This window comes from Mesoplodon bidens, assembly GCF_964165515.1.
Source record: "Mesoplodon bidens genome assembly, chromosome: X".
Classification (NCBI taxonomy): domain Eukaryota; kingdom Metazoa; phylum Chordata; class Mammalia; order Artiodactyla; family Ziphiidae; genus Mesoplodon; species Mesoplodon bidens.
The window spans coordinates 54,246,657-54,270,483 of NC_138163.1; the positions used below are offsets into that span (position 1 = coordinate 54,246,657).

Below are 23,827 nucleotides of genomic sequence, written 5' to 3' on the forward strand. Positions count from 1 at the left end.
GACAAATTTCAGATCATACCACTGAATTGGATACGAAATTAAATAATTCTAATGGAAACCCTGATGGCTTCATAAAACTGTTAACAAGAGATTAAGAATTAGCTACATAAGACTGAATGAACTAATGAATATGCTTATAACTTTATGGGGTTTTTTTTCTGAAATATTACTGGGTTTTAATCTGTGTTTTCCAGATATGAGGAAACCTTTCTCCTTAAGCTAATTATGACTTACAGCAATTTGGTAAATTATACCTTTGTAAGCAGAACTGAAACATTTATCTTTTCTCTCTACATGATCCCTCCAGAAATTGGAAATTCTTAGGTTCCCAACAGCCTTACCAGGTGAATAAGAAAGGCCACCTCCTGACAGGTGAGGAATCTCAAGATATCTTGGGGACCTCAAGAAGAGAGGAATTTATCCAAATCTATAGATACTGCAGGTAGAATCTGATGGCAAGCCCTTGCCATGGCTTTCCTGGCCTTGAGAGGCCTTTTGACACTTGAATCTGAGATTCGTTATGAAAAGTTCCAGCAAAGCCAATTTTTTTTAAAAGCCTGTATGACCAATTACACATATGTAAATAATCAGGCCAAGTTTATTGAAACTAGACTTATTTTGCAAATTAGCCTTAATTTGGCTATATTTGGTAGAAATAAGGGTAATTTTAGAGGGAAAAATTATGTTTCAATAGTAAACCTTTGTGAACATTCTCTGACATAAATCATACCAATGGTTTCTTAGGTCAGTCTCCTGAGGCAATAGAAATAAAAATAAAAATAAACAAACGGGACCTAATCAAACTTGTAAGCGTTTGCACAGCAAAGGAAACCATTAAAAAAAACAAACAAACGAAAAGACAGCCTACAGAATGGGAGAATATACTTTCAGATGATGCGACAGACAAGGTCTTAATCTCCAAAATACACAAACAACCCATACAACTCAACAACAAGAAAGCAAACAACCCAATTGAAAAATGGGTGGAAGACCTTAACAGACATTTCTCCAAAGAAGACATACAGATGGCCAGTAGGCACATGAAAAGATGCTCAACATCGCTAATTAATTATCAGAGAAATGCAAATCAAAACTATAATAAGGTACCACCTCACACTGGTCAGAATCGCCATCATTTAAAAGTCTATAGATAACAAATGCTGGAGAGGATGTGAAGAAAAGGGAAGCCTCCTACACTGTTGGTGGGAATGTAAGTTGGTACAGCCACTATGGAAAACAGTATGGCAGTTCCTCAGAAAACTAAAAATAGAATTACCATATGATCCAGCAATCCCATTACTGGGAATATACCCAGGCAAAACTATAACTCAGAAAGATACATGCACCCCTATGTTCATAGCAGCACTGTTCACAATAGCCAAAACATGGAAAAAACCTAAATGTCCATCTACAGATGAATGGATAAAGAAGATGTGGTATTTACAATGGAATACTACTCAGCCATAAAAAGGAATGAAATAATGCCATTTGCAGCAACATGCATGCAACTAGAGATTATCATACTAAGTGAAGTAAGTCAGAAAGAGAAAGACAAATATCATATGATATCACTTATATGTGAAATCTAAAATATGGCACAAATGAACCTATCTACAAAACAGAAACAGACTCATAGACATAGAGAACAGACTTGTGGTTGCCAAAGCGGGGTGGGGAGGGAGAGAGGTAGACTGGGAGTTTGTGGTTGGTAGATGAAAACCATTACATTTAGAATGGATAAACAACCAGGTCCTAATGTATAGCACAGGGAACTATATTGAACATCCTGTGATAAACCATAATGGAAAAGAATATAAAAAAAGAATGTATATATGTGTATAACTGAGTCACTTTGCTGTACAGCAGAGATTGGTACAACATTGTAAATCAATTATACTTCAATTTTGAAATTTTTTTTGAAACTTAAAAAATATATATACTTTTGTGGATATTAAGTTCTAGCACTGAGGTTTGGTATTCACTGCCTAAGACTCAATTCCTAGATGGCTCCTTGTTGCAATGTTACACTATTATAAAGCTTAATTGAATTATTTTTTTAATTTTTAAACATCTTTATTGGAGTATAATTGCTTTACAATGGTGTGTTAGTTTCTGCTTTATAACAAAGTGAATCAGTTATACATATACATATGTCCCCATATCTCTTCCCTCTTGCGTCTCCCTCCCTCCCACCCTCCCTATCCCACCCCTCTAGGTGGTCACAAAGCACCGAGCTGATCTCCCTGTGCTATGCGGCTGCTTCCCACTAGCTATCTGTTTTATGTTTGGTAGTGTATATATGTCCATGCCACTCTCTCACTTTGTCCCAGCTTACCCTTACCCTTACCTGTATCCTCAAGTCCATTCTCTAGTAGGTCTGCATCTTAATTCCCATCTTGCCCCTAGGTTCTTCTGACCATTTTTTTCTTTTTCTTTTATTTTTTTTTAGATTCCATATATATGTGTTAACATACAGTATTTGTGTTTCTCTTTCTGACTTACTTCACTCTGTATGACAGTCTCTAGGTCCATCCACCTCATGACAAATTATTAAAAGGACATTCTAAGTTTGTTTCTGAAGCTTATCACAGTAACCTATCTTTGGATGAAGATCAGATGTCCCATGACCTGCAACTAGGAGATTATGCATACTGGAAAAGACATCATTTAAAGGGCTATCTCCAACCTAGATGGAAGAACACTTATCAGGTTCTCTTAACTAGCTCATACACAGAAAAACTGAAGGAAATTGACTCTTGGATTCATATTTCTCACTTAGAAAGTGCTCCTGCATTGGACTGGTCTATAGAGAGGACTGCTGACTTCAAAATCACCTTAAAACAATGCTCAAACCGAGGAGAAACTACACCCATACCAGGATGAGAAGAAGATGACATCAGAAGCAGAAAGCTATCCCAAGGTACTGGACCTGAGCCGAATGATTATTTACAGTACTTTCTTAATTTCTTGGATTTTTGCGTAAATCAATGTTTTCCTGTCATGGGCACAAATCCTATGCAGAGTTTAAAAATTAATCCAGTTTTGGGGTTTATGGTCAATTACCTACATCCAGTACTTCTGGGTTACCTTGGTGGATTTCTCCTCTCCAAGGCTCTAATTGGATGGCCCTTAGGAAATTTATTCTACAAGAAAGAAGTTATAGCTCTGTTTGGGCCACTATTGATATTACTAGCTGGGACCCCCTCACTTGGCCAATCTGTCATACTTGCTCTGACCATGACCATAAATATGACTTTTCTTTTAAAGTTACTCAAGCTCAGTCAGAGCAATGAGCTAAATTTCAGTCAAAGAATATAACCTTCCTCAGTTATGGGATGGATTAATATGACTAACATCAGGCTACAGTCATCTAAGTTTAAAGCCCCCTAATGCTGGGAACAATTGAATCATACTAAGGATAATCAGCCTAATAACATACTAAGGATAATCAGCCTAATAACAGTAGGTAATTGAGCTGGGTGCCTTATGAATAATGACAATATATCATTACCTTAAAGATAGAGATTGGTATGGAACAGAACAGGTCAGATGACCTGGGGATATACTGGGCCACACCTAATGGAAGTTCTTAGCATAAGTATTTATTTATAACCCTATTAATGTTACTAGCTGGGAATTCCCTGGTGGTCCAGTGGTTAGAACTCCATGCTTTCACTGCTGAGGTTGCAGGTTCAATCCCTGGTCAGGGAACTAAAATTCCACAAGCTGCACGGTGTGGCAAAAAAAAAAAAAAAAAAAGTTACTAGCTATATTACTTGTATTCTGCCTATTTTACAAGATTATTGTTTTTTGCGTTACCAAAGTATGACTGAGCCTCTGATAAAATGATGACTAGGCGACTTGAAACATCTGACCAAATATAGTTCTATAAAATCAATGATTATAATAGTGTAACTCTAGATATGGGAAGAAGCAACAAGAGGGAATCATTTCCTGGAACATAACAGACTAGTAATACAGGTGGTCCAGAGACTTTTGGCTACTGTTAAAAGGGCCTAGTCTAGTAATAGCACATTGAATGGCCTATCAATGAAATCCTGGCCTGACCTGGGAATTAGCATTCCTAACACTGTGGGACAAAATGGTCATAAAACGCCTCCCAAACTTTGGTCACATTTATGACAAAAAGGGGGCACTGCCAACTGAAGAAGGTCACTCACCATCCACTTCTACAAGGATTGAGTCATTAGCCACTGAAGTCACCGACCTTTAACACACTCTAAAAGGAGGTCAGGGTAGAGATCAGGAATGAGGAACTCTGTGCTCTGGGAAAACTAGCAGAACAGAGCTTCATATAGTTAGATATTTTCAGGAGAAATGTTTTATGAACCTGAATTCTTTCATCTTGCGCTACTTAGAAACGCACTGTAACCATTAACCAAGATATCCATTCCTTGGGGCTAGCTGCAACCTTCTACCAAGATGTGTGCTTGGTTGCAGGCAGCCCCTCTGCCAAAATCGTACGTGCTGACCTCTCCCCTTACCTCTTGGGAGCAGTTCTTCAGAGCTCTCTGAGAAGCTGTTTCCAGAGCTATAGTCCTCAGTTAGTCCCCAAATAAACCTGAAACTCACAGCTCTCACTTTTCGTTTCTCTAAAATCTCCCCCTTCACCTCTTTGGAACAGTGCTCAAAACTCTGAGAGACGGGTCGCCCAGGTTATAAACCTCAGGTTGGCTTGAATAAAAATTTTCATTTCTGGGCTTCCCTGGTGGCGCAGTGGTTGAGAGTCCGCCTGCCGATGCAGGGGACACGGGTTCATGCCCCGGTCTGGGAAGATCCCACATGCCGCGGAGCGGCTGGGCGTGTGAGCCATAGCCGCTGAGCCTGCGCGTCCGGAGCCTGTGCTCCGCAACGGGAGAGGCCACAACAGTGAGAAGCCCGCGTACCGCAAAAAAAAAAAAAAAAAAATTCCATTTCTTTCTTAAATTGACTATTGATTAATTTTTTTCACCTACAGGGGCCAGACTTAGCACGCCCTGGGTGTTTACCAAAGTAGGTGTCTCCCCTCTCCGAGCTGGGAAGGGACTCCAAAAACCCCTTCCTCCCTCCCGGAAGCCACGGGCATCAGTCACCACGCTAACCACGCCCCCTCAGCCACGGCCTGTCCCAGGGTGGCCATTGCCAGGCTTCTTCCCCATCCTGCTTGGGAAAGGAAATATACTGGGGGCGGAGAGTGGGAGGATCGAGGGTCTCTGGAAAGCGGAAGGGGAGAGGAAATAATGAATTCTTATCAAATTCTTTCTCCGTCCTCCTGAGGCGCCCCTACCTGACCCTCTCCCTGACACTCGCAGGCTAGCAGTGGGGAAAGGGAACTTCGGTCGGGGGAGCGATAGAAGAGCTCGACCCAGCGCTGGTCAGCGCCACCCTCCTCCCTCATGTATCAGGGCACGGGTACCCTTCCACCATCCCCTGAGGATCTGAGACATTTCCTTCTCTTTCCCTGGCCAGACGTCATTTCCTCCACTCTCCAGCATCCTGCTTCTTTCCCAAAGGCAGGGTTGATTCCTACCCTCCCTGAGACTCAGTTTCCTCCTCTCTGAAGTAATGACATGCGTGCATGAGAAACGAGCCCTGTGTGAAGGAGGGAGGGAGGCAGACAGGGAGGGAGAAAAAGGACTTTTGGAAAAAGTCCTTCCACCAGGCTCCAGGCACAACCTAACCCCCTCACCTCCCAAGTGGGGTCTTGCACCACGCTAAACTGGTGACCCCATAGACGTGCGTGTTTTGTATTCACAAGACTGAATTTTGGTCAGTGTGGGAGCAGGTTGTGAAATGGCCCTTGTGACAGTCCCAGCCTGTATCAGGCACAGCAAGTGGAATTTCATTCCATCAGCAGCTGTTTTGCAACAGTGCTCAAGGCCCAGCTTGGAGAAATCTTCATTTCTGCTGACAGATTAGGCATTTTCACTGAAGGAAAATGACCTTGACTTGTAAATGAACTTGCAGTGCATTTTCATATCAATTCGCGGGGTGGGGGGTACGGGCTGTCAAGGTACAAAAGATGTGCTGTGGGCTTCCCTGGTGGCGTAGTGGTTGAGAGTCCGCCTGCCGATGCAGGGGATGCGGGTTCGTGCCCCGGTCCGGGAAGATCCCACATGCCGCGGAGCGGCTGGGCCCGTGAGCCATGGCCGCTGAGCCTGCGCGTCCGGAGCCTTTGCTCCGCAACGGGAGAGGCCACAGCAGTGAGAGGCCCGCGTACCGCAAAAAAAAAAAAAAAAAAAAAAAAAAAGATGTGCCGTGTTTACAGATAGGATTGTCTCTGGCTTACTGACCTCCTTTATGGTTGGATGAATAAATGTAGAAATAAATGAATGGGTGAATAAGGAAATCCATACATAAACCAGTGGTTCTGAGCATCAGAATCACCTGTAGGGCTTGTTAAAACACAGATTTTGGGACCCACCCCCAGAGTTTCTGATTCAGTCAGTCTGGGATGGGGCCAGAGAACTCGCATTTCTAACAAGTTCCCTGGTCTGCTGATTGCTGGTCCAGGAGCAGTTCCCACTGGCATAAGCTATCAGTGGAGACTCCCTTAGGCCATGATTGTTGTCACTGCAAACTTTCGGCCTGATTCTGCCAAGTAGCCCAAGGGGCAGTCTAAAATGAATCCTGACTTGGTTGCAGGGTATGGGTGGGTTGCCCACTTTACCTCCCAGCAAACTCTCCCAGGTAGTGTTAGTGTTAGATTTAAGAGAGTTAGAGGTGTTTGTGTGTGTGTGTGTGTACACGAGCATCTGTGCTGCTGTCCCCACAGGTACTGCTATCCCTTTTCACACCTCTAGTGCTGACCGCTGGCCTTCTCCAGGGTCTCTCTCTTTTAACTGCTTCCCTGAGCCCCTCTGAGTTTTCTTCTCCAGCACAGAGGAAGCAAACACCATTGATGGCCAGGCTCAGCCAATCCTTTCCCAGAGTTTGGTGACATCTAGTGGCTAACTGGAGAATCTTTGCTTACACTAAGAGAATGTTCTGGAAAATTAACTGAGCAGCCTGGAAGGCAAAAACACCTACTTGTGAACCCTCTGCAAAAGCCCTCCTGAAGGCCTTAGGAGGGCAAGGTAAATAACTGGCTCAGTATGACATGAGTTGAAATGGATATCTTGCTCTCTTGGCAGCTGTGACAGAAATTAGAAGTCATCAAAGAATCTCAAATCACCACCCACTGTATCCTCAGCATGAATGGTTTTCAATAAAAAGTGTCCTTGAATAAAATGGAGTCAGGTACTACCAATTTGGTATTTGCTTCCCTTCTCAGAGCGTTTCTCTGGGCCTCAAGCTCTGAACAGACCAAGGATTTCCAGGCTAGTCACGAGATCTACAAAAAGATCTATTGAAGTTCAGGTGCATCTGGTACTGACCTGAGGGCGTCCAGACCTGAAGGTCATTGAGAGGTGTTAATGGCCACCATGATATGGGCGGAAGTGTAAGATAATCCCAGATGCCACGTTTTCAAAGTTCTCATGGGAGGTGCAAGATATTATAAATAGTCAAATGCAATTTATACTTTCATAGAAAGCTTAAACTACTTGTTACAGGAAAGTAAGGGGCAATCGGGGATCATGAAGGAAGCAGCTTCTTAGAGTTGCCATTTCAGGGTTTATAGGCCTGTAGCCATTAGAGAACTATGATGGATCACAAAACATGGTCTTGAGACCTGCAGGATCAGCAAATTCTCAAGCACCACCCCCGAACTACTGAATTTCAGAAACTCTAGGAGTGGGCCCCAGTAATCAATGTTTGAACAAGCCCCATAGATGATTCCGGTGCACACTAAAGTCTGAGAACCATTGGTTTAAAACAAGCGTTAAATGCCCCCTGAAAAACCTTGAATAGTGTTTAGAGACTATTAATGAATTCATGGAGGAAACTGAATTATTTCTATGGTAACATAGGCCTACTTCTTCTTTTAAACATATAAAAGTGTCTTAGATCTTCTAATTTATGGTTAAATGAAAGGAACAAGATTATTTATTTGCCTTTACTTCTTTGGATTTTGGAGTGTGCTGTCTTGATAAAGTACAATGTCTCCAGAGTAGCTCAATAGTCCTGTGGATGTGGTGAGGATAAATGTAGGAAAAAAAAACAGAAAAATGCTCCATCTTAATATTAATCTAAGGAACACAAATTAAAATAATAACGGGATACCACTTTTCAACTAACAAACTGGCCAAGATCAAGCAGAATAATGTGTTTCATTGAGCAGGCTATGGGGGAAAATGTTTTTAAAAAATACACTCCTAGTGGAAACACAAAGTACCATAATCTTTCTGGCAATACATATCAGAAGGCTTAAAAATGTGTGGACCTTTGACTAACTAAGCAATTCCACTTCTAGGAATATATCTTAGAAATAATTAATGATATGTGTGATAATGTATTATAAAGATGCTAAGGTATATTTATAATAATTAAAAAATTTGAAACAATTTAAATTTCATCAGCACAGGACTGTATAAAAGAAATGGCTCATATGATAGAACATAATAAAAATCAAGCTATACAAGATTTTTCCAGTTTTCAAAAGGAAGATTTATTTAACAAGTTTCACTTAGTACAATACATCTAATGGAAATCACAATACAAGGAAAGATTTAAACCAAAGCCTCAGAATTTCATACAAACGACATGACCAAACTCCTAAAGTATTGGTATTACATCTCAAAATTGTCCCAGAGCGTTTTTTTTAAAAAAAAAAAAAGTAAAAGTGTACACTCACGTGCCTTATAGGATATTAAACCAAAAAGCTAGAATTAACAAACATGCCAAATGTTTTCACTTTAAATCGTAGACACAGCTCCTATATTTGAGTTTTACAGAAAAGCATGTTTCTCAACATGCATCCAAAGTTTTCAATGTATTGTGGTATAAGAGCAACATTTAACATAAGTGAAATTGCTTTAACCTAAATACGCTTACTGCTTAGGTACACTCCTACAACATAACTAACTTGAGGAAAGCTGAAAGTTGTTTTAACAGTTATGGTCAATACTGAACTTTGTTATTACATCCTAGGTGAATGTTTCAGTGTTCAAAATTACTGAGCTTGAAGTTTTAAAACAATCTTGACTTCCACTTTACAGTAAGCATGAATCACAAGCCTGTAATGCGAAACCGTTGAACTTAATTTTTGTTTGTTTTCTTAAAAAAAGGAGAAAGCAAAAGGAAGAAAGGAAGAAAGAAAGAAAGAAAGAAAGAAAGAAAAGGGGAGGGAGGGAGGAAGGGAGGGAGGAAAAAGAAAAGGAAGCTAGCTGACCAAGAGTGATCAGAATCAATGATATTTCCCATCTACCAATCATACTGGATATGCCTGACATCATTCCCATTCTAGTCAACTCCCATAAATGCACAGCTGTTATTTGTTGCTGTTGTTTAGTACTCCTTCTCTAAGCGAGGTTTGATTGATAGTCACTGGAGTTTTCCTGCAGAACTTGGTCATATCCACTCATACTGCTCTGACCACCATAACCACCTCCGTAACCACCACTCAGCTGCTGGCTAGCAGGACCTCCGTAACTAGACTGGTTGGATATGCCCATCCCTCCCATCATTTGGCTACCATAAGCACCACCACTTGCCCCTGCTGTAGAATTCAAAAAGAGCTCTACGTAGCTGTGATCATAAGCACCCCCACTTGTGCCTGCGGTAGAATTCAAGAAGAGCTCCACATATCTGTGTTGCATGTTAGCTTTGTCTTTTGCCATAGCTGCCACAGCATCTTCATGAGTAGCAAATTCAACATCTGCCTCACCAGTAACTCTGCCATCGGGTCCAATTTCAATGTGTACTCTCATGGGGTTAAGAGGTGAGAAAAAATTGTAAATATCATTCTCAGTGGCTCTGTAAGGTAATCCCCTCATGTGTACACAGTGCCCTGTGGTGCTCTGAAAACTGGACCCACCATCTCCATATCTATGATCAGACATTCCTGAAAAACAGTAATTGAGGTCTCTTCCAAATCTATCAGACCCAAAGCCATACCCATCATTATAGCCACCATAGTCATCATAGCCTCCATACCCTCCACCATAGGCACCCCGCCTCATCCTTTCAAACCCAGCCCCTCTGCCAATGCTATTATACCCCCTGCCAGCCCCTGGCCTATCATAGGGACCCGGTCGCTGCATAGCCATGAGCTTTCGAGGGGGATCGTAGTGGGTTCGCACTTCAGCTCGGCTACTCTTGAAGATTTCAATGTACCTGTGCCCTATTCTTTCCTTGTGTTTCTTTAAGGCCTTTTCAGCTATCTCCTGTGAAGCAAATTGCACAAAGGCCTCCCCTGTGCTCCGCCCCTGAAAGTCCACCGGCAGTGTCATCCCATTTGGCACAATTTCCAACCCAGAAAAGAACTGAACAATCTCTTCCTTGCTACAGCCAAATGGGAGTCCTCTAAGCCGGACGAAGCCATCATTGGCAGTATCAGGACTATTTGGACCTGTATGCTTCAACACCCAATCCATTTCAACACTGTTGGACTTGAACACTTCAACGTATCTGTGTCCCATGGTTTCTCTGTCCTTCTTCAGAGCCAATTTCACTTCATCTTCGGACTCAAGTTCGACAAACGCTTCACCACTTGGTCTGCCTTCTCTGGTGTAGATGAAACGAATACCTGATGTGCCATTTTGGATTTTGCAATCGGAGAAGAAGCGCATCACTTCATCAGCTGAGCAGGACCAGGGCAGGCCCCTGACCTTCACCACGAACCCCTCCCTGCCTTCTGTGCTCAGCATCATGGTGACTGTTGGGCTCTTGCTGGCAGGCTCAGTTCAGTGTAATTTCGGTGTAGCTGAAAAAGATTAAGACTAATTGTCATGGAAAAATGTTCACAATACGGTAAGAGAAAAAAACAAACTATTGATAGAAAACTCAATTACGCTGATAGCTTTTTTGTAAGGCATTTGTATAAACAAAAAGACTTCACCAAATTTCTAAGTCATTCATTCAACAACTATTTATTTGATACCTATTATGTGCTGGATACCATTAATGGTGGCTATTTCTGGGTAGTAAGATTATGGGAGCTTTCTGTTTCAGAGAATGTTTTCTTTGGCCATTTCTGTATGTTCTAAGTTTTCCACATTGATCATATATAAACACATAGTCAGAAAACATATACAAAAGATGAAAAGATATACAAAGTGAATGGCAACAAAATCAGTGGACGACGTCAACAAAGATGGTTGTATCTGATTACATAAAAATGAAAAACTTTGTTACATCAAAAGTAAGATTAAACATAAAAGACAAACAATACACTTCAGAAGATACCTACAACAAATACTATCCTTATTATATAAAAAAACTCATACAAATTAATAAAATCATCGAAATATTAAGGCCAAAGAGGTAAGTGGAAAAAAGACATTATAGAGCATTCACACCTTCATTTTACATTTTTCAGTTGCCAGGTCCAGTACTTGGCTCTGGCATACAAGGCTCAATAAGCCCAGAAAGGGCTTATGGTCCTACAGAGGCACTGTACATCTTTACTAAAGACAAAAAGGGCAAATAAACATTATCCCTGCTATGACATAATTCTGTGCAGGGTGAAAGGGTGTTATAAAGCAGGGACTGGTTGGTCAATTCTATCAGTGTAGAATGGTTAAATGAAAGGACTAACTGGCTCAGGGATCCACAAATTCTTAAAATTATGATGGAGCATAAAATAGAAGGAGGCAAGGCAAGAGATAAGGCTGGCTAGGTAGATATCGATCCAGGAGTTCTTTTGAGACAAAGGCTAAGGACATTTTAAGGGTTTTAAACAGGGGACTGAGGGGAGAAAAGTGAGGAGAGGGAAGTGAAGGGAGGAAAGAGAAGGAGGAAAGTGAGGGCAGGAGAGTGAAGTAATCAGAACCTTTCAGAAAGATCACCATGGTAACAGTGTAGCAGCCACAGAGGGGACTGGGGTGACACTAGCAAGAGCAGTTAGAACTCTGTCTCTTAGAGATATGTTAAGGGATTCACCTAAGACAACAGCAGTTTAAAAAAAGGGGGGAGGAAAGATATGATCTACACATTCAAAGCAGTGGACTCTGTGGGACTTGGTAACAGAGTAAATATACCGCCAATACAGGTGTGAAGATACAGGAGAAGAGTCTGGGAAATGTTCAAACCTCATCAATCATCAGAAATACAAGTTAAAACCAGAATTAACTGCCATTTTTCACCCATCAACATAGTGAAGTTAAGCAGGGAGGATAAGTCAATACTGATATTCAGGGTTCACAAACTAATATACTCCCAGAGGAGTGAAAGTTCATACAGTATCTCTGGAAAGCAATTTGGAAATATGTATCACGCCTTTTGATACAGTAAACCCACTTCCAGTTATGTGCCCTAAGGAGAGGATCTGAAATTCAGACAAAGATTTACGGAGCTATATATTCTTTGAAAGGTATTTTAGTAAGAAAGATAAAATGTTACACACTTTAAAAATTATAAAAATAATAACATGAGAAATTACTTATGCTATAATCTTAAGTGACCCAAGATCATAACTGTTTTATAATCTCAACTATGAAAAAGATATATGTTCACATATCCTTCGATCATGTTAGAATTCCTTCCCTGAACCTGGTCAACAGAAATACTCACAAATGTTCACTGCCACACTGTTAGTAATGGCAGAAAATTAGAAACCTAATTATCCATCAATAGGAGGATGGCTGAGTGAATTATATTTTATCCTTAAAACAGAATGCTGTGCAGCTGTTTAAAAATATCTGCCCTGACTTAGGAAGATTTCCAAAATATATTAAATGAAGGAACATGTAGAATATGATCCTGCTTATTTTAAAATATAAGCTGGCATATATATATATATGTATGCAAATTCACAGAAGTTCTGGAAGCATTTAAGTTGTTTTCTGAGAAAATGAGCACTGGCGGGTAGGAAGAGTGTAGTGGAATTTCACTTTTTACCCTATATACTTCTAAATAGTTTTAATTTTTAAAAGTCACTGTAATTGGAATTAAAAAACAATGTTACAAAAGTACATGCATGGGGAATATGTCACATGTTAATAGTGGCTACTCTAGGTGGTAGGTTTATAGCTTTCTCAAATTTCTTTTTCAATTTTTTGTGCATTCTTAATTTTCTATAGAGAGTAATCACTTTTATTTCAGCAAAAAAAATAACAGAAAACAAATTTAAATGTTTACTCTTCTGGGATTTAGTATAGCAAATTTGATAAAATTTTCTAATTTTGTATGTGCATGGCTTATCTGACATGGTCTGTGAACACTGGGCCTCTTGGAAAGAAAGTACAAAGTATACTAACTGCCCTAAAACTACACTGAGGATTCAAGTCAACATTCACTAATTGCCTATTATGTGCCTGGAACACTGCACGTGCAGTGATAACAGTCTTCCTATAGACCATTTTTAGGTCTGAGTGACAGATTAACGCCCTGGTTTTTGCTTGCCTTATCTCTTGGACGACCCATCCCATTTAATGTCCCTGCAGCCCTCTAGGCCTTAACATCCCCTCTGTGGTGGCAGGGAGGTTCTGCTTCATCACTGTGTCTCCTGGGAAGGCCACGAGGACTCTGTTGCCTGAAGTAGGAACTAGGATTCCATTTGTGAGTTAAGAATTTGTGCATTTATGTGTGTGTTATATACAGACGTTTTACAGACCAAAACGCTGAGTAGTTATCTCCGAGTGATGAATTACGTGTATTTTAAAAAATTTATAGCATACTATTATTTTTCCAAAGTCCAAAATTGAACACGTAGATTGTTATAAGCCGAAAAATAAACGTTATTTAAATATTTAATTCAGTAAAAAAATTCATTGGGCGCCTCGGTCAGGCACGCAGCATTTGCCTAGATGTGCCTCCCCCTACAGACAGACAGACAGACAGACAATCAGGCACTGGAGACAGGGTGCCTGAATGGACGGACCAGCATTCAGGCCACTGGACTCAAGATCTGTTTTTCCTAATCCAGGGACGTGGTTTTCAAATGCTTTCCAGCTTACGGTTTCTCTTAAGGGTCCTTTGAGACCCGCCCAGACAGATAGATATACAAAAAACACAGACACAGTCACGAGCGTCCACCATTTCCCCACCAGGCGCAGCAAAGGCGGCTTCCCGGCACTGAGATGGGGGGAGGGGGGTGCGGGGGAGGGGAAAGCAGGGAACGAAAAAGGCGGAGGCGGCCCGCGGACCCCGCTTTGGTCTGCATCATCACCACCCCCGGGTCCCCGTTTCCCACCCACACACCAACCTCTAACGATACCGGATAATTTTCCTCTTTCTTCCCTCAAACGGCTTATAGCGAGACGGTAGACGACGACCAGAACTACTTCTGCTCACGTAAGCGTTTGGTCACGTGAGGATCTACGTCATGTGAGATCTGGGTCACGTGAGCACCGCTCAGCTCTAACTCGAGATTATTAAAGTGCCGCACTTCCTTTTGGTACGAAAATAGGGCGGGTCGATATCCAGAAAGAGAGAGAGTGGTTGGTGGCGGCGCGTCTTCTATGACTGGTCATTGGTCCGCCTCTGGGGATAACCGTCCCAGTTGCCGGAGAAACAGTCGGGTCAGGGCTTAATAACTCACCGGTGATTGGTGATGAGGACGAAAGCGGGTTCCCCGGGCCGCCTCTGCCTTTTTAGCTCTTAAGGTTAAATTTAAAAGCCCAGGTGACTCGTGGAAATCTGTGCTGCATGATGACAGCGACGATGAAGCTGGTGAGCAGAGTCCGGCGGCTGGGCTGTGTGCTGGCCTTTTGCTTCCTGGCCGTGTTTCTCTGGGAGCTCCCTGGGGCCCGGGCCCTCGACAATGGCTTGGCGATGACCCCTACCATGGGCTGGCTGCACTGGGAGCGCTTCATGTGCAACGTGAACTGCCAAGAAGAGCCGGATTCCTGTGTCAGGTATCAGCGATATTGGGTACCCGCTTCCCTTCGCCTTTCCGTGTATTTGTCTGGCTGTGTTTGGAGGGGTGGAGGGTCTCAGCGAGAAAATTTGAGCCCGAGGGAGAGCTCCCCTGTTGCTGCTGCTTTTCTATCCCCAGCAGACTGCCCTGGATGGGGACTAGTCCTAAATTCTCTCCATGTGACCCCTCTTGGCGTGGGAGTCCGGCCAGCGACCTCTGCTTCTCCACCTCTCTCTGCTTCATCATCCAACTAAGGACTTTCTCCATTTACCATCCAGTTCCGTTCAGACCCTTATTGAGAGGTGCTGCTCTGTCTCTGCCGGGTACTAGCAGTGAGGACAGCTGTGGTGAGTAGGAGAGACAGAGAACTAAGACGCGTGCCGTTTCTTCTCCTTTTGGGGTCACGGGTTCCTGGACTAACTGGAGGGAATTTAGAGTGACCACAGTGTCTCTGAGATCTCCCCACCCTGTAGCCCTTGTGTATGGCATGTGCTTGGAAGGTTGAAGTGGAGGATCTTTATCTGTGGAAGGTAGATAAGACAGGTATTGATCCTTTCTGACCCACACATCCCTCGTCTGTAAATTGGGAAAACAACTCACCTCAGGGAACGACTCTGAGGATAGGTAAAATAGTTCTTATCTCACACAGGTTGGCTTTCAATTAGATAACCCATTTAAAGGACAAAGTACAATGCAGTACCAGACTCCTCAATTAGGCATATAGAAGAAATGTTCTTAACCTGGAATCCATGGGAAAATTAATGCAGATCTGAAAATATGAGTATGTATGTTTTTCTGAAAAGAGGATCTTGAGCTTTGTTCACATTCTCAAAGGGATCCGTGACCTAGAAACAGTTAAGAATCACTGATAGATATTGTTTAAAACATAATAAAGACACCCTTGGTGCAAAGGCCCCTCTGTAAGCAGCGGTCATGGTAACATCCCAGTGGCCATAAGTTATTCCTATGAATGTCTTTACAGATGAAGTCAGGATGTTGGTCAAACATGACAGAATTAATTGGCTTGCTAAATTTCAGAGTAAATCCATCCATCGTGACCCTGGGGTAAATTATGGCCATCACATATTTCTTTTTTTGTCTCTTCCTTTTTTCTTAAGTGGTGGTTGTCTTATTTTTGTATCTGATTGTAAAATTAATGCATGATCATGGCAAAAATTGTAGATGGTAAAGAAGAGTATAATAAAAATAAAGATTCCCCTCATTCCACCACCCAGAAATAATCATGGTTAAAATGTTAATATACGACCTTTCAATTTTTTTCTATGTAAATAAAACCAGATTTCTTTTAAAGTGATTTTCAATAAAAATGAGATCACGTTTATGTTGTGAGCAGTTAACCACAAGACTCTGAAGTCTACCTGCCTGGGTTCAAATTCTAGCTTATTATTACTTAGCCAGGTGAGTAAACTTGGGCAAACTAATTACCCTTTCTAAATTAAAGAGTGAGTGCCTGGCACAGAATAAGAGCTTTAAAAGTTAAATTGGCTCTTTGCATGGTTTCTTTTCTGCACTTTGTTAGTTCCCTATTTTCCATCTGGTATGTTTGGGGTTCTTTTTGTTTGTTTACGTTTTGGTTTTTCTTTGTTTTTGGTCTATCATATGTTGTGAATACAGTGGTTCTTTTTTTTTTTTTAAAGCCACGCTGCATGGCTTGTGGGATCTTAGTTCCCTGACCAGGGATCGAACCTGGGCCCTCAGCAGTGAAAACACAGAGTCCTAACCACTGGACCACCAGGGAATTCCCAGTACAGTGGTTCTTGCTGTATTTTGGTTTTGATATTTATGTATCAAACATCAGGATTTTCCTTTATTATTTCTGGCTCCGGCATCATGCAGAGAAAGTTCTTTCCTACCTGAAGATAACATAGTCATGTATATTTTGTACTAGTATTTTTATGTGTTTTTAAAATCTTTAATCCATCTGGACTTTATTCTCCTGTAAGCAATACTACATTTAATATATACTAAATTTCATGGTATCAAATGGCTGGATCTCTTTCTGAACTTTCTCTTTGATTCCATTGATCTGTGTATTCTAATGCTAATGGTACTACACTAGCTTCATTTATCTTTTGTAGACTCTTCACCTGTTTAATCTTTGAGGTGAACTTTTTGAATCATGTTGTGAAGTTCCTTAAAAAGTCCTTTGGGGATTTGTCCAGGGTTTTATTAAATGTCTAGAAGTGTATAGGGAGAATTACCTTTTTTTTTTAGTATTGAGTTTTCCTATTTAAGAGCAAAAGAATCTCTCCATTTATTCAAATAATTTGGGAACATCATAGTTTTATTCAGATTGAGCCCTGCACATAATTTTAAAATTACCTCTAGGTATTTTAGGTTTTATCTGTTGCTTTTTTGGTTTCTCTTGTGAATGGTGTCTTTTTCTCCGAATAGGTCATTGCTGATATCTAAAGAAGTTGTTGATTATGTTAACTTTGTAGTTTTACTTTAGTGAACTGTCTTCTTAATTCTAATAGCCTTTTCAACCTCATGTATTTCTAATTCCTCTTTTAATTGTTTGGCGTTCTTAGGGTAGAGGGGAAAGGAGTGAGAAGAAGAAGGGCCTAGTCCAATTTACCTTGCATTGGTTGTGATTACTACCAAATTATTACTGGGTTGAAAAATAAATTGCAAAACCCCAAGATGCTTAACAAATAGGAGTACCGAAACATTTGTTTAATGAATTGTAATGATTCTTGGAATTTCTCTTTCAGTGAGAAGCTCTTTCTGCAGATAGCTGAGATCATGGCCTCAGATGGCTGGAAGGATGTAGGCTATGAGTACCTCTGCATTGATGACTGTTGGATGGCTCCCGAAAGAGATTCAGAAGGCAGACTTCAGGCAGACCCTAAACGCTTTCCTGGTGGGATCCGCCGCCTCGCTAATTATGTGAGTTTATAGATAATTCTCTTTTTCATTCAGGAGGCTATAAGCACTTCTGTACCTAAGCTTGCTCAGAAACACTTAGAAAGTAAAATAGCTGCTGTTATCCAAACAATGAATTCTAAGGCTTATCAGGTGGAACTTTCATCCCATCAGCAGATCTATGTTTTGCAATAGTTCTTGAGGCCCATCTTGAAGGAGTTCTCCTTTTGTGGAAACTGTTGAATTCTCTAGGAGGAAAAAGGAACTTGGTTCTTGACATGTGTGCATGTATTTCCATATAAGCTTTGAGCAGCTATCACAGTTGTACTATAAACTAGAGTTTTAGAAGATAGAAGGGATATATTCTGGAGATTGTTAAAGAGTAATAGAGCTGGACACTAGTTAAAGGCAGTGAAGAGAGATACTGAGTACAATTCAGTACTACTGCAATGGGGGGAAGAGCCAAGCTCAGTCCCAAATACACCAAAGAGGAGTGGGGTTTTATAGCCAACGAGCAGATTGTGGAGGTCAGTGGATGGAGAATTACTAAGACGAGACATCAGGAGGAGGGGAATTCTTGCTAAAGGCAGGCTGAGGACTTGGACATCAAGGGTGGGGCATAAGGAGTTTGATCAGATATCAAAAGGTGGGGAGATGACTTCGCAGGATTCTTGCTAAAACTGGACACGGAAGACCAAGATAGAGGCCTATGTGAGAAGAGGTTTCAGAGGGGCCTAAGGTTTGGTCAAGGAGAGAGTCTTTGTCCAGATAAATCTATCACTGACCTGAAAAGGTAACTTTTAAGATCCCATCAGAGCCCGCACATCGCAACAAAGAGTAGCCCCTGCTCGCCACAACTAGAGAAAGCCTACACCCAGCAACGAAGACCCAACACAGCCAAAAATAAATAAATTTATTAAAAAAAAGATCCCATCAGTGGAAGATTAGAGCAACTGACAACTTTCCCTTCAGTTCTATGCTATAGTTACATGTATAGTTTGAACTCAGCAGAATTGGAGACTTTGCTCTTTATCTTCCAGCAAACTCATCTGGATAATTTTGGGGGGTTTGGGATGGGGGCAAAGCCCCCCACTACCTGGTGAAGTGTACTGGTCTCTGCCTCCAGCCTGGAGTGGTTCTCTCTACTTCATGATTGCCCTTCTACTGAGGTGACTCTTTTCTCTCATTTCAGGTCCATAGCAAAGGACTGAAGCTAGGGATTTATGCAGATGTTGGAAATAAAACCTGCGCTGGCTTCCCTGGGAGTTTTGGATACTATGACATTGATGCCAAGACCTTTGCTGACTGGGGAGTAGATCTGCTAAAATTTGACGGTTGTTACTGTGACAGTATAAAACATTTGGCAGATGGTATGTTTCATTCAAAAGACTTAGCCATGAGCAAAGGGCAGAACTTTGAGGCCAAGGTAGCCGAGCATCCAAAGAACTAATCCTCACGTTGGAAATACCCAGTCACAATACTGGAAATAATTATTCTCAGTGTGCCAGAGCTCCTGCCTCTTATCTTCTTGCAGTTTGTCCATGCATTTGTTCATTCATGCATGTAAAATCCACGTGTGCCTAACCACAGCTAACACCGTGCACTTTTAATTCGAGAGGGCTCTGAGTTAATTACAAATAGTAATTGTAACTCTCCATCCATCACTTGGAAAAGCATCCAGAATGGCAAACAGTCACAGAGAGAGGAGCATCTTCATTCCTGCCTCTCCTCAATATATGCACCATCCCACACTGTCTCCTTGGAACAATCCCAGCAGTCTGTGCAGTACTACACACAGTGTAAGCACAGAGCAGTCACCTGTCTCTGCTGCTGGTTTAAAATACAAACATGGCCCTTCCAGGCAGCCTCTTTTAAAAATATACAGCCCCAGCTGGAAATTCCCTTCTTTCCCTTATTTTACACATTGTTTTCTCATACAGGTTATAAGCACATGTCCTTGGCCCTGAACAGGACTGGCAGAAGCATTGTGTACTCCTGTGAGTGGCCCCTTTATATGTGGCCCGTTTTTAAGGTGAGCTAGTGAGCACAGAATCCAATAGAGCCTTGCTGATAGATTTTCAGAACTCAAGAACAAAGGAGACGAAGGTCCCTGTCAAAGTCCAACCTTACTTAACACTCTCATCCTACCATCTCTCCCAGGATCCACCCACTTCTCACCATCCCCACTGCTATAATTGGAGACTAAGCTACCATCAATTGGGAAGCCAGTCATCTTTGATTCTTCCTTTTGTCTCACGGTTCCTAACCAATCCACCAGCAATCCTCTTAGTACTTTCTACAAGCTATATCCTGAATCAGCCCACTTCATTATCATGTTAACCTATTCAGTTTCCTTCTAAGGGCTTAGTACTATATGGAATTATTTGTTGATTTGCCTATTGTCTGTCTCCTCCATTAGAATGTAAGCTCCAGGAGGGCAGGGACCTTGTCTGACTTTTATCACTGTATCCCTACCATATGGTAAGTGTTGAATAATTATTTATGGAATGAATCCCTGTTGTCTCCTTCTAATCTCTGCAAAATTCTCTCACCTCTTTCTCAACATCTTAAACCTCAGATATCCCACCTGCCTATCTACAAACTTTTATTCATTCCTTCAATAAATTATATGCCTAAGATTCAAATTGCCTTATCATATGCTTGCCAAGTCCTGTGTAATTTGCAGGTTTTACTTATTAAAGTCATTTTAGTTATTTTTTTATTGACATATAGTTGATTTACAATATTATATTAGGAGGTCGTTGTATTTATTTCTGATTATAAAAGTAATACATGTTCATTTTGGAAAAGTTTGAAAATACAGTGAAGTGTGAAAAAAATTAAAATCTTCCATAATCCCAGTACAGTAGTCCTCCCATCCATGGTTTTGCTTTCCGCAGTTTCAGTTACCCACAGTCAACTGCAATCTGAAAATATTAAATGGAAAATTCCACAAATAAACAATTCATGAGTTTTAAATTGCACACCATTCTGAGTAGCGTGATAAAATCTCGCACCATCCCACTCCATCCCGCCTGGGACATGAATCATCCTTTTGTCCAGCATACGCATGCTGTGTACGCTACCCACCCGTTGGTACCTGTATAGGAAAAAATGTAGTATATATACAGTTTGGTACTATCTGCGGTTTCAGGCAACCACTGGGAGTCTTGGAATCTATCTCCCGCAGATAAGGGGGGACTACTGTACCTAGTTACCGTTTGGTAAATTTCCAGCAAGAACAGTGTTAAAGCCATTTTAAGTAAGATTTTAAGTTACATAGCCTACTTCTGAAGCAAACTTCTTACAACGAAATTCCATTATAATAAGGGTTTAGCTCTCCTCATGGAGACCTTTAATCTGTAAACTAAAGAGGCTATGAGAGCCTTTTTTTAACATGATTGTTTTCATATCACAAGAATATTAGTAGAAAGTAAACAGAGGAGTTATCTCTGTTTTCACAGCCCAATTACACAGAAATCCGAGAGTACTGCAATCACTGGAGAAATTTTGCTGATGTTTATGATTCTTGGCAAAGTATAAGGAGTATCTTGGACTGGACAACTTCTAACCAGGAGAGGATTGTTCCTGTCGCAGGACCAGGAGGTTGGAATGATCCAGATATGGTAAGAACCTGAGCCCTCCTGTTCAAGCCCAAGCCCCTACAGTGGACCTGTTCCCTACTTGACACTCAAAATAAATCAGAAGGGAGAAGTTCCTGGGAGCAGGCTTTATGTGAGAGTACTCAGAGCAGGGTGCCCTGGAAGGTGACTTGTCTGTATGTCTAGGCAACTTTAAGAATGTTTTGTCTTACCTCACTTGAATTCTTTTTTTTAAATCTATTTATTTATTTATTATTTATTTGGTTGAGCCAGGTCTTAGTTGCAGCAGGTGGGCTCCTTAGTTGCGGCTTGCAGTCTCCTTAGTTGTGGCAGGCTGGCTCCTTAGTTGTGGCATGCAAACTCTTAGTTGTGGCATGCATGTGGGATCTAGTTCCCTGACCAGGGATCGAACCCAGGCCCCCTGCGTTGGGAGTGTAGAGTCTTAACCACTGCGCCACCAGGGAAGCCCCTCCCTTGAATTCTTCATTCTTTGTCCCAGTTGGTGATTGGCAACTTTGGCCTCAGCCGGGATCAGCAAATAACTCAGATGGCCCTCTGGGCTATCATGGCAGCTCCATTACTCATGTCCAATGACCTCCGACACATCAGCCTTGAAGCCAAAGCCCTTCTTCAGGATAAGGATGTAATTGCCATCAACCAGGACCCCTTGGGCAAGCAGGGGTACCGGCTTAGAAAGGTACAGTAGATAATGTTCTGTGGGACAAACTAGGAATTGGCCAGGAACATCGTCTCCTGCCTTCTAGTTTACAATTCATCCAAATGTTTATTTGGGGTGTGTATTTTATTTTTTTTTTATACATTTATTTATTTATTTTTGGCTGCTTTGGTTCTTTGTTGCTGTGCGTGGCTTTCTCTATTTGTGGCGAGCAGAGGTTACTCTTCAGTGCAGTGTGTGGGCTTCTCATTGCAATGGCTTCTCTTGTTGTGGAGCATGGGCTCTAGGCACGTGGGCTTCAGTAGTTGTGGCACGCGGGCTCAGTAGTTGTGGCTCGAGGGCTCTAGAGCTCAGGCTCAGTAGTTGTGGCGCATGGGCTTAGTTGCTCCATGGCATGTGGGATTTTCCCGGGCCAGGGCTCAAACCCGTGTCCCCTACATTGGCAGGCGGATTCTTAACCACTGTGCCACCAGGGAAGCCCAGGGTGTGTATTTTAAGATGGTTTAATATCCAAGTACCAAGTTTGTCTTGCACCTAAATCTGTTACATTGGAGGATCTGCACTGATCTTTTGAGAATGTATTTTTTAATCTTGATATAATAATCACTAATGAGGCTCCCTTGTGCTAATTTTTCCTAGAAGTGCTCGATAGTTCTGATTATAAGACCTAATGCCACAACTAACAAGGCAGCTTATTGCTAGTTACCAAGCTATCACACCTATTTTCTTGGCTTACTTTTCAGGAGGACAACTTTGAGGTGTGGGAACGCCCTCTCTCTAACTTAGCCTGGGCTGTGGCTATGGTAAACCTGCAGGAGATTGGTGGACCTCGTTCTTACACCATCTCTGTTACTTCCCTGGGTCAAGGACTGGCCTGTAATCCTGACTGCCTGATCACACAGCTCCTCCCTGTGAAGAGGAAGCTTGGGTTTTATGAATGGACTTCAAGTTTAAAAACTCAAGTAAATCCCACAGGTACTGTTTTGCTTAGGCTAGAAAGAGCAAGCTAGACTGCATTAAAAAGCTTCCTTTAAAATGTATTATTTTGTTGCCAAAGTGACTACCCCACTTTTGTCCACCTTCAGCTGTTCTTATTTCCTTGAGTAAAAGTTTCTACACTTGAGGGTTTTTTTTTGTTTGTTTTGCTGTACTCGGGCCTCTCACTGTTGTGGCCTCTCCCGTTGTGGAGCAAAGGCTCCAGACGCGCAGGCTCAGCGGCCATGACTCACGGGCCCAGCCGCTCCGCAGCATGTGGGATCTTCCTGGACCGGGGCACGAACCCGTATCCCCTGCATGGGCAGGCGGACTCTCAACCACTGCGCCACCAGGGAAACACCCTACACTTGAGCTTTGTGGTGATTACTACTTCTAAAGCTATCTGGAGAACATTTTTGGGGAAAAGCCTTTGAACCTAATGTAAACTGCTGAGAAATAATAGCTTAATATAATAAGTAAAATAATAATTTACGGACATACCTCATGTCATTCCACTTCACAAATACTGTGGGGTTTTATTTGGTTTTGGGGTTTTTTTTACAAATTGAAGGTTTGTGGCAACCCTGCATGTATGAGAAGTCTATTTGACCCTATTTTTCCAACAGCATTTGTTCATTTCATCTGTGTCACATTTTGGTAATTCCTGCAATATTTCAAATTTTTTCATTATTATTATATTTATCATGGTGATTGCAATGTTACTACTGCAAAAAAATTGTTTCTCTGAAGGCTTAGATGATGGCTAGCAATAAAGTATTTTTAAATTAA

The 23,827-nt window shown here is 41.7% G+C and overlaps 2 protein-coding genes and 1 pseudogene across 4 annotated transcripts in view; 1 reads left to right on the forward strand and 2 right to left on the reverse strand.

Annotated features, from left to right (window-relative positions):
- LOC308609334 (sodium/potassium-transporting ATPase subunit beta-3-like) overlaps positions 1-5,398 on the reverse strand; it is a 28,377-nt pseudogene extending 22,979 nt beyond the window's left edge. Inside the window, exons 1-2 of the transcript in view lie at positions 5,288-5,398; positions 4,506-4,656 (exon numbers count right to left, since the gene is read on the reverse strand). The product of the transcript in view is annotated as a sodium/potassium-transporting ATPase subunit beta-3-like (transcript). The remainder of the gene's footprint in view (positions 1-4,505; positions 4,657-5,287) is intronic.
- Positions 5,399-8,708: 3,310 nt separating this feature from the next.
- Positions 8,709-14,366, reverse strand: HNRNPH2 (heterogeneous nuclear ribonucleoprotein H2). 2 transcript variants are annotated; one of them, XM_081222064.1, is made up of 2 exons: positions 14,258-14,366; positions 8,709-10,804 (listed from the first exon to the last, which is right to left on the reverse strand). In XM_081222064.1, the coding sequence occupies exon 2, from the start codon at positions 10,749-10,751 to the stop codon at positions 9,402-9,404; it is 1,350 nt and encodes a 449-aa protein (XP_081078190.1). In that variant the 5' UTR covers positions 10,752-10,804; positions 14,258-14,366; the 3' UTR covers positions 8,709-9,401. The 2 variants fall into 2 exon arrangements, with proteins under 2 accessions (XP_081078190.1, XP_081078189.1); XM_081222063.1 differs by having other exon boundaries at positions 14,246-14,365.
- Positions 14,367-14,515: 149 nt separating this feature from the next.
- Positions 14,516-23,827, forward strand: GLA (galactosidase alpha). The gene is made up of 7 exons (XM_081222729.1): positions 14,516-14,897; positions 17,635-17,809; positions 18,978-19,155; positions 19,726-19,817; positions 21,250-21,411; positions 21,887-22,084; positions 22,807-23,827. The coding sequence occupies exons 1-7, from the start codon at positions 14,689-14,691 to the stop codon at positions 23,071-23,073; spliced, it is 1,281 nt and encodes a 426-aa protein (XP_081078855.1). The 5' UTR covers positions 14,516-14,688; the 3' UTR covers positions 23,074-23,827.

Coding starts and splice junctions, on each gene's coding strand:
- HNRNPH2 (XM_081222064.1), bottom strand. CDS start 10,751: ATGATGCTGAGCACAGAAGGCAGGGAGGGGTTCGTGGTGAAGGTCAGG.
- GLA (XM_081222729.1), top strand. CDS start 14,689: ATGATGACAGCGACGATGAAGCTGGTGAGCAGAGTCCGGCGGCTGGGC. Junction 19,818..21,249: donor ATATGTGGCCCGTTTTTAAG/GTGAGCTAGTGA, acceptor CTGTTTTCACAG/CCCAATTACACAGAAATCCG. Junction 22,085..22,806: donor AGGGGTACCGGCTTAGAAAG/GTACAGTAGATA, acceptor CTTACTTTTCAG/GAGGACAACTTTGAGGTGTG.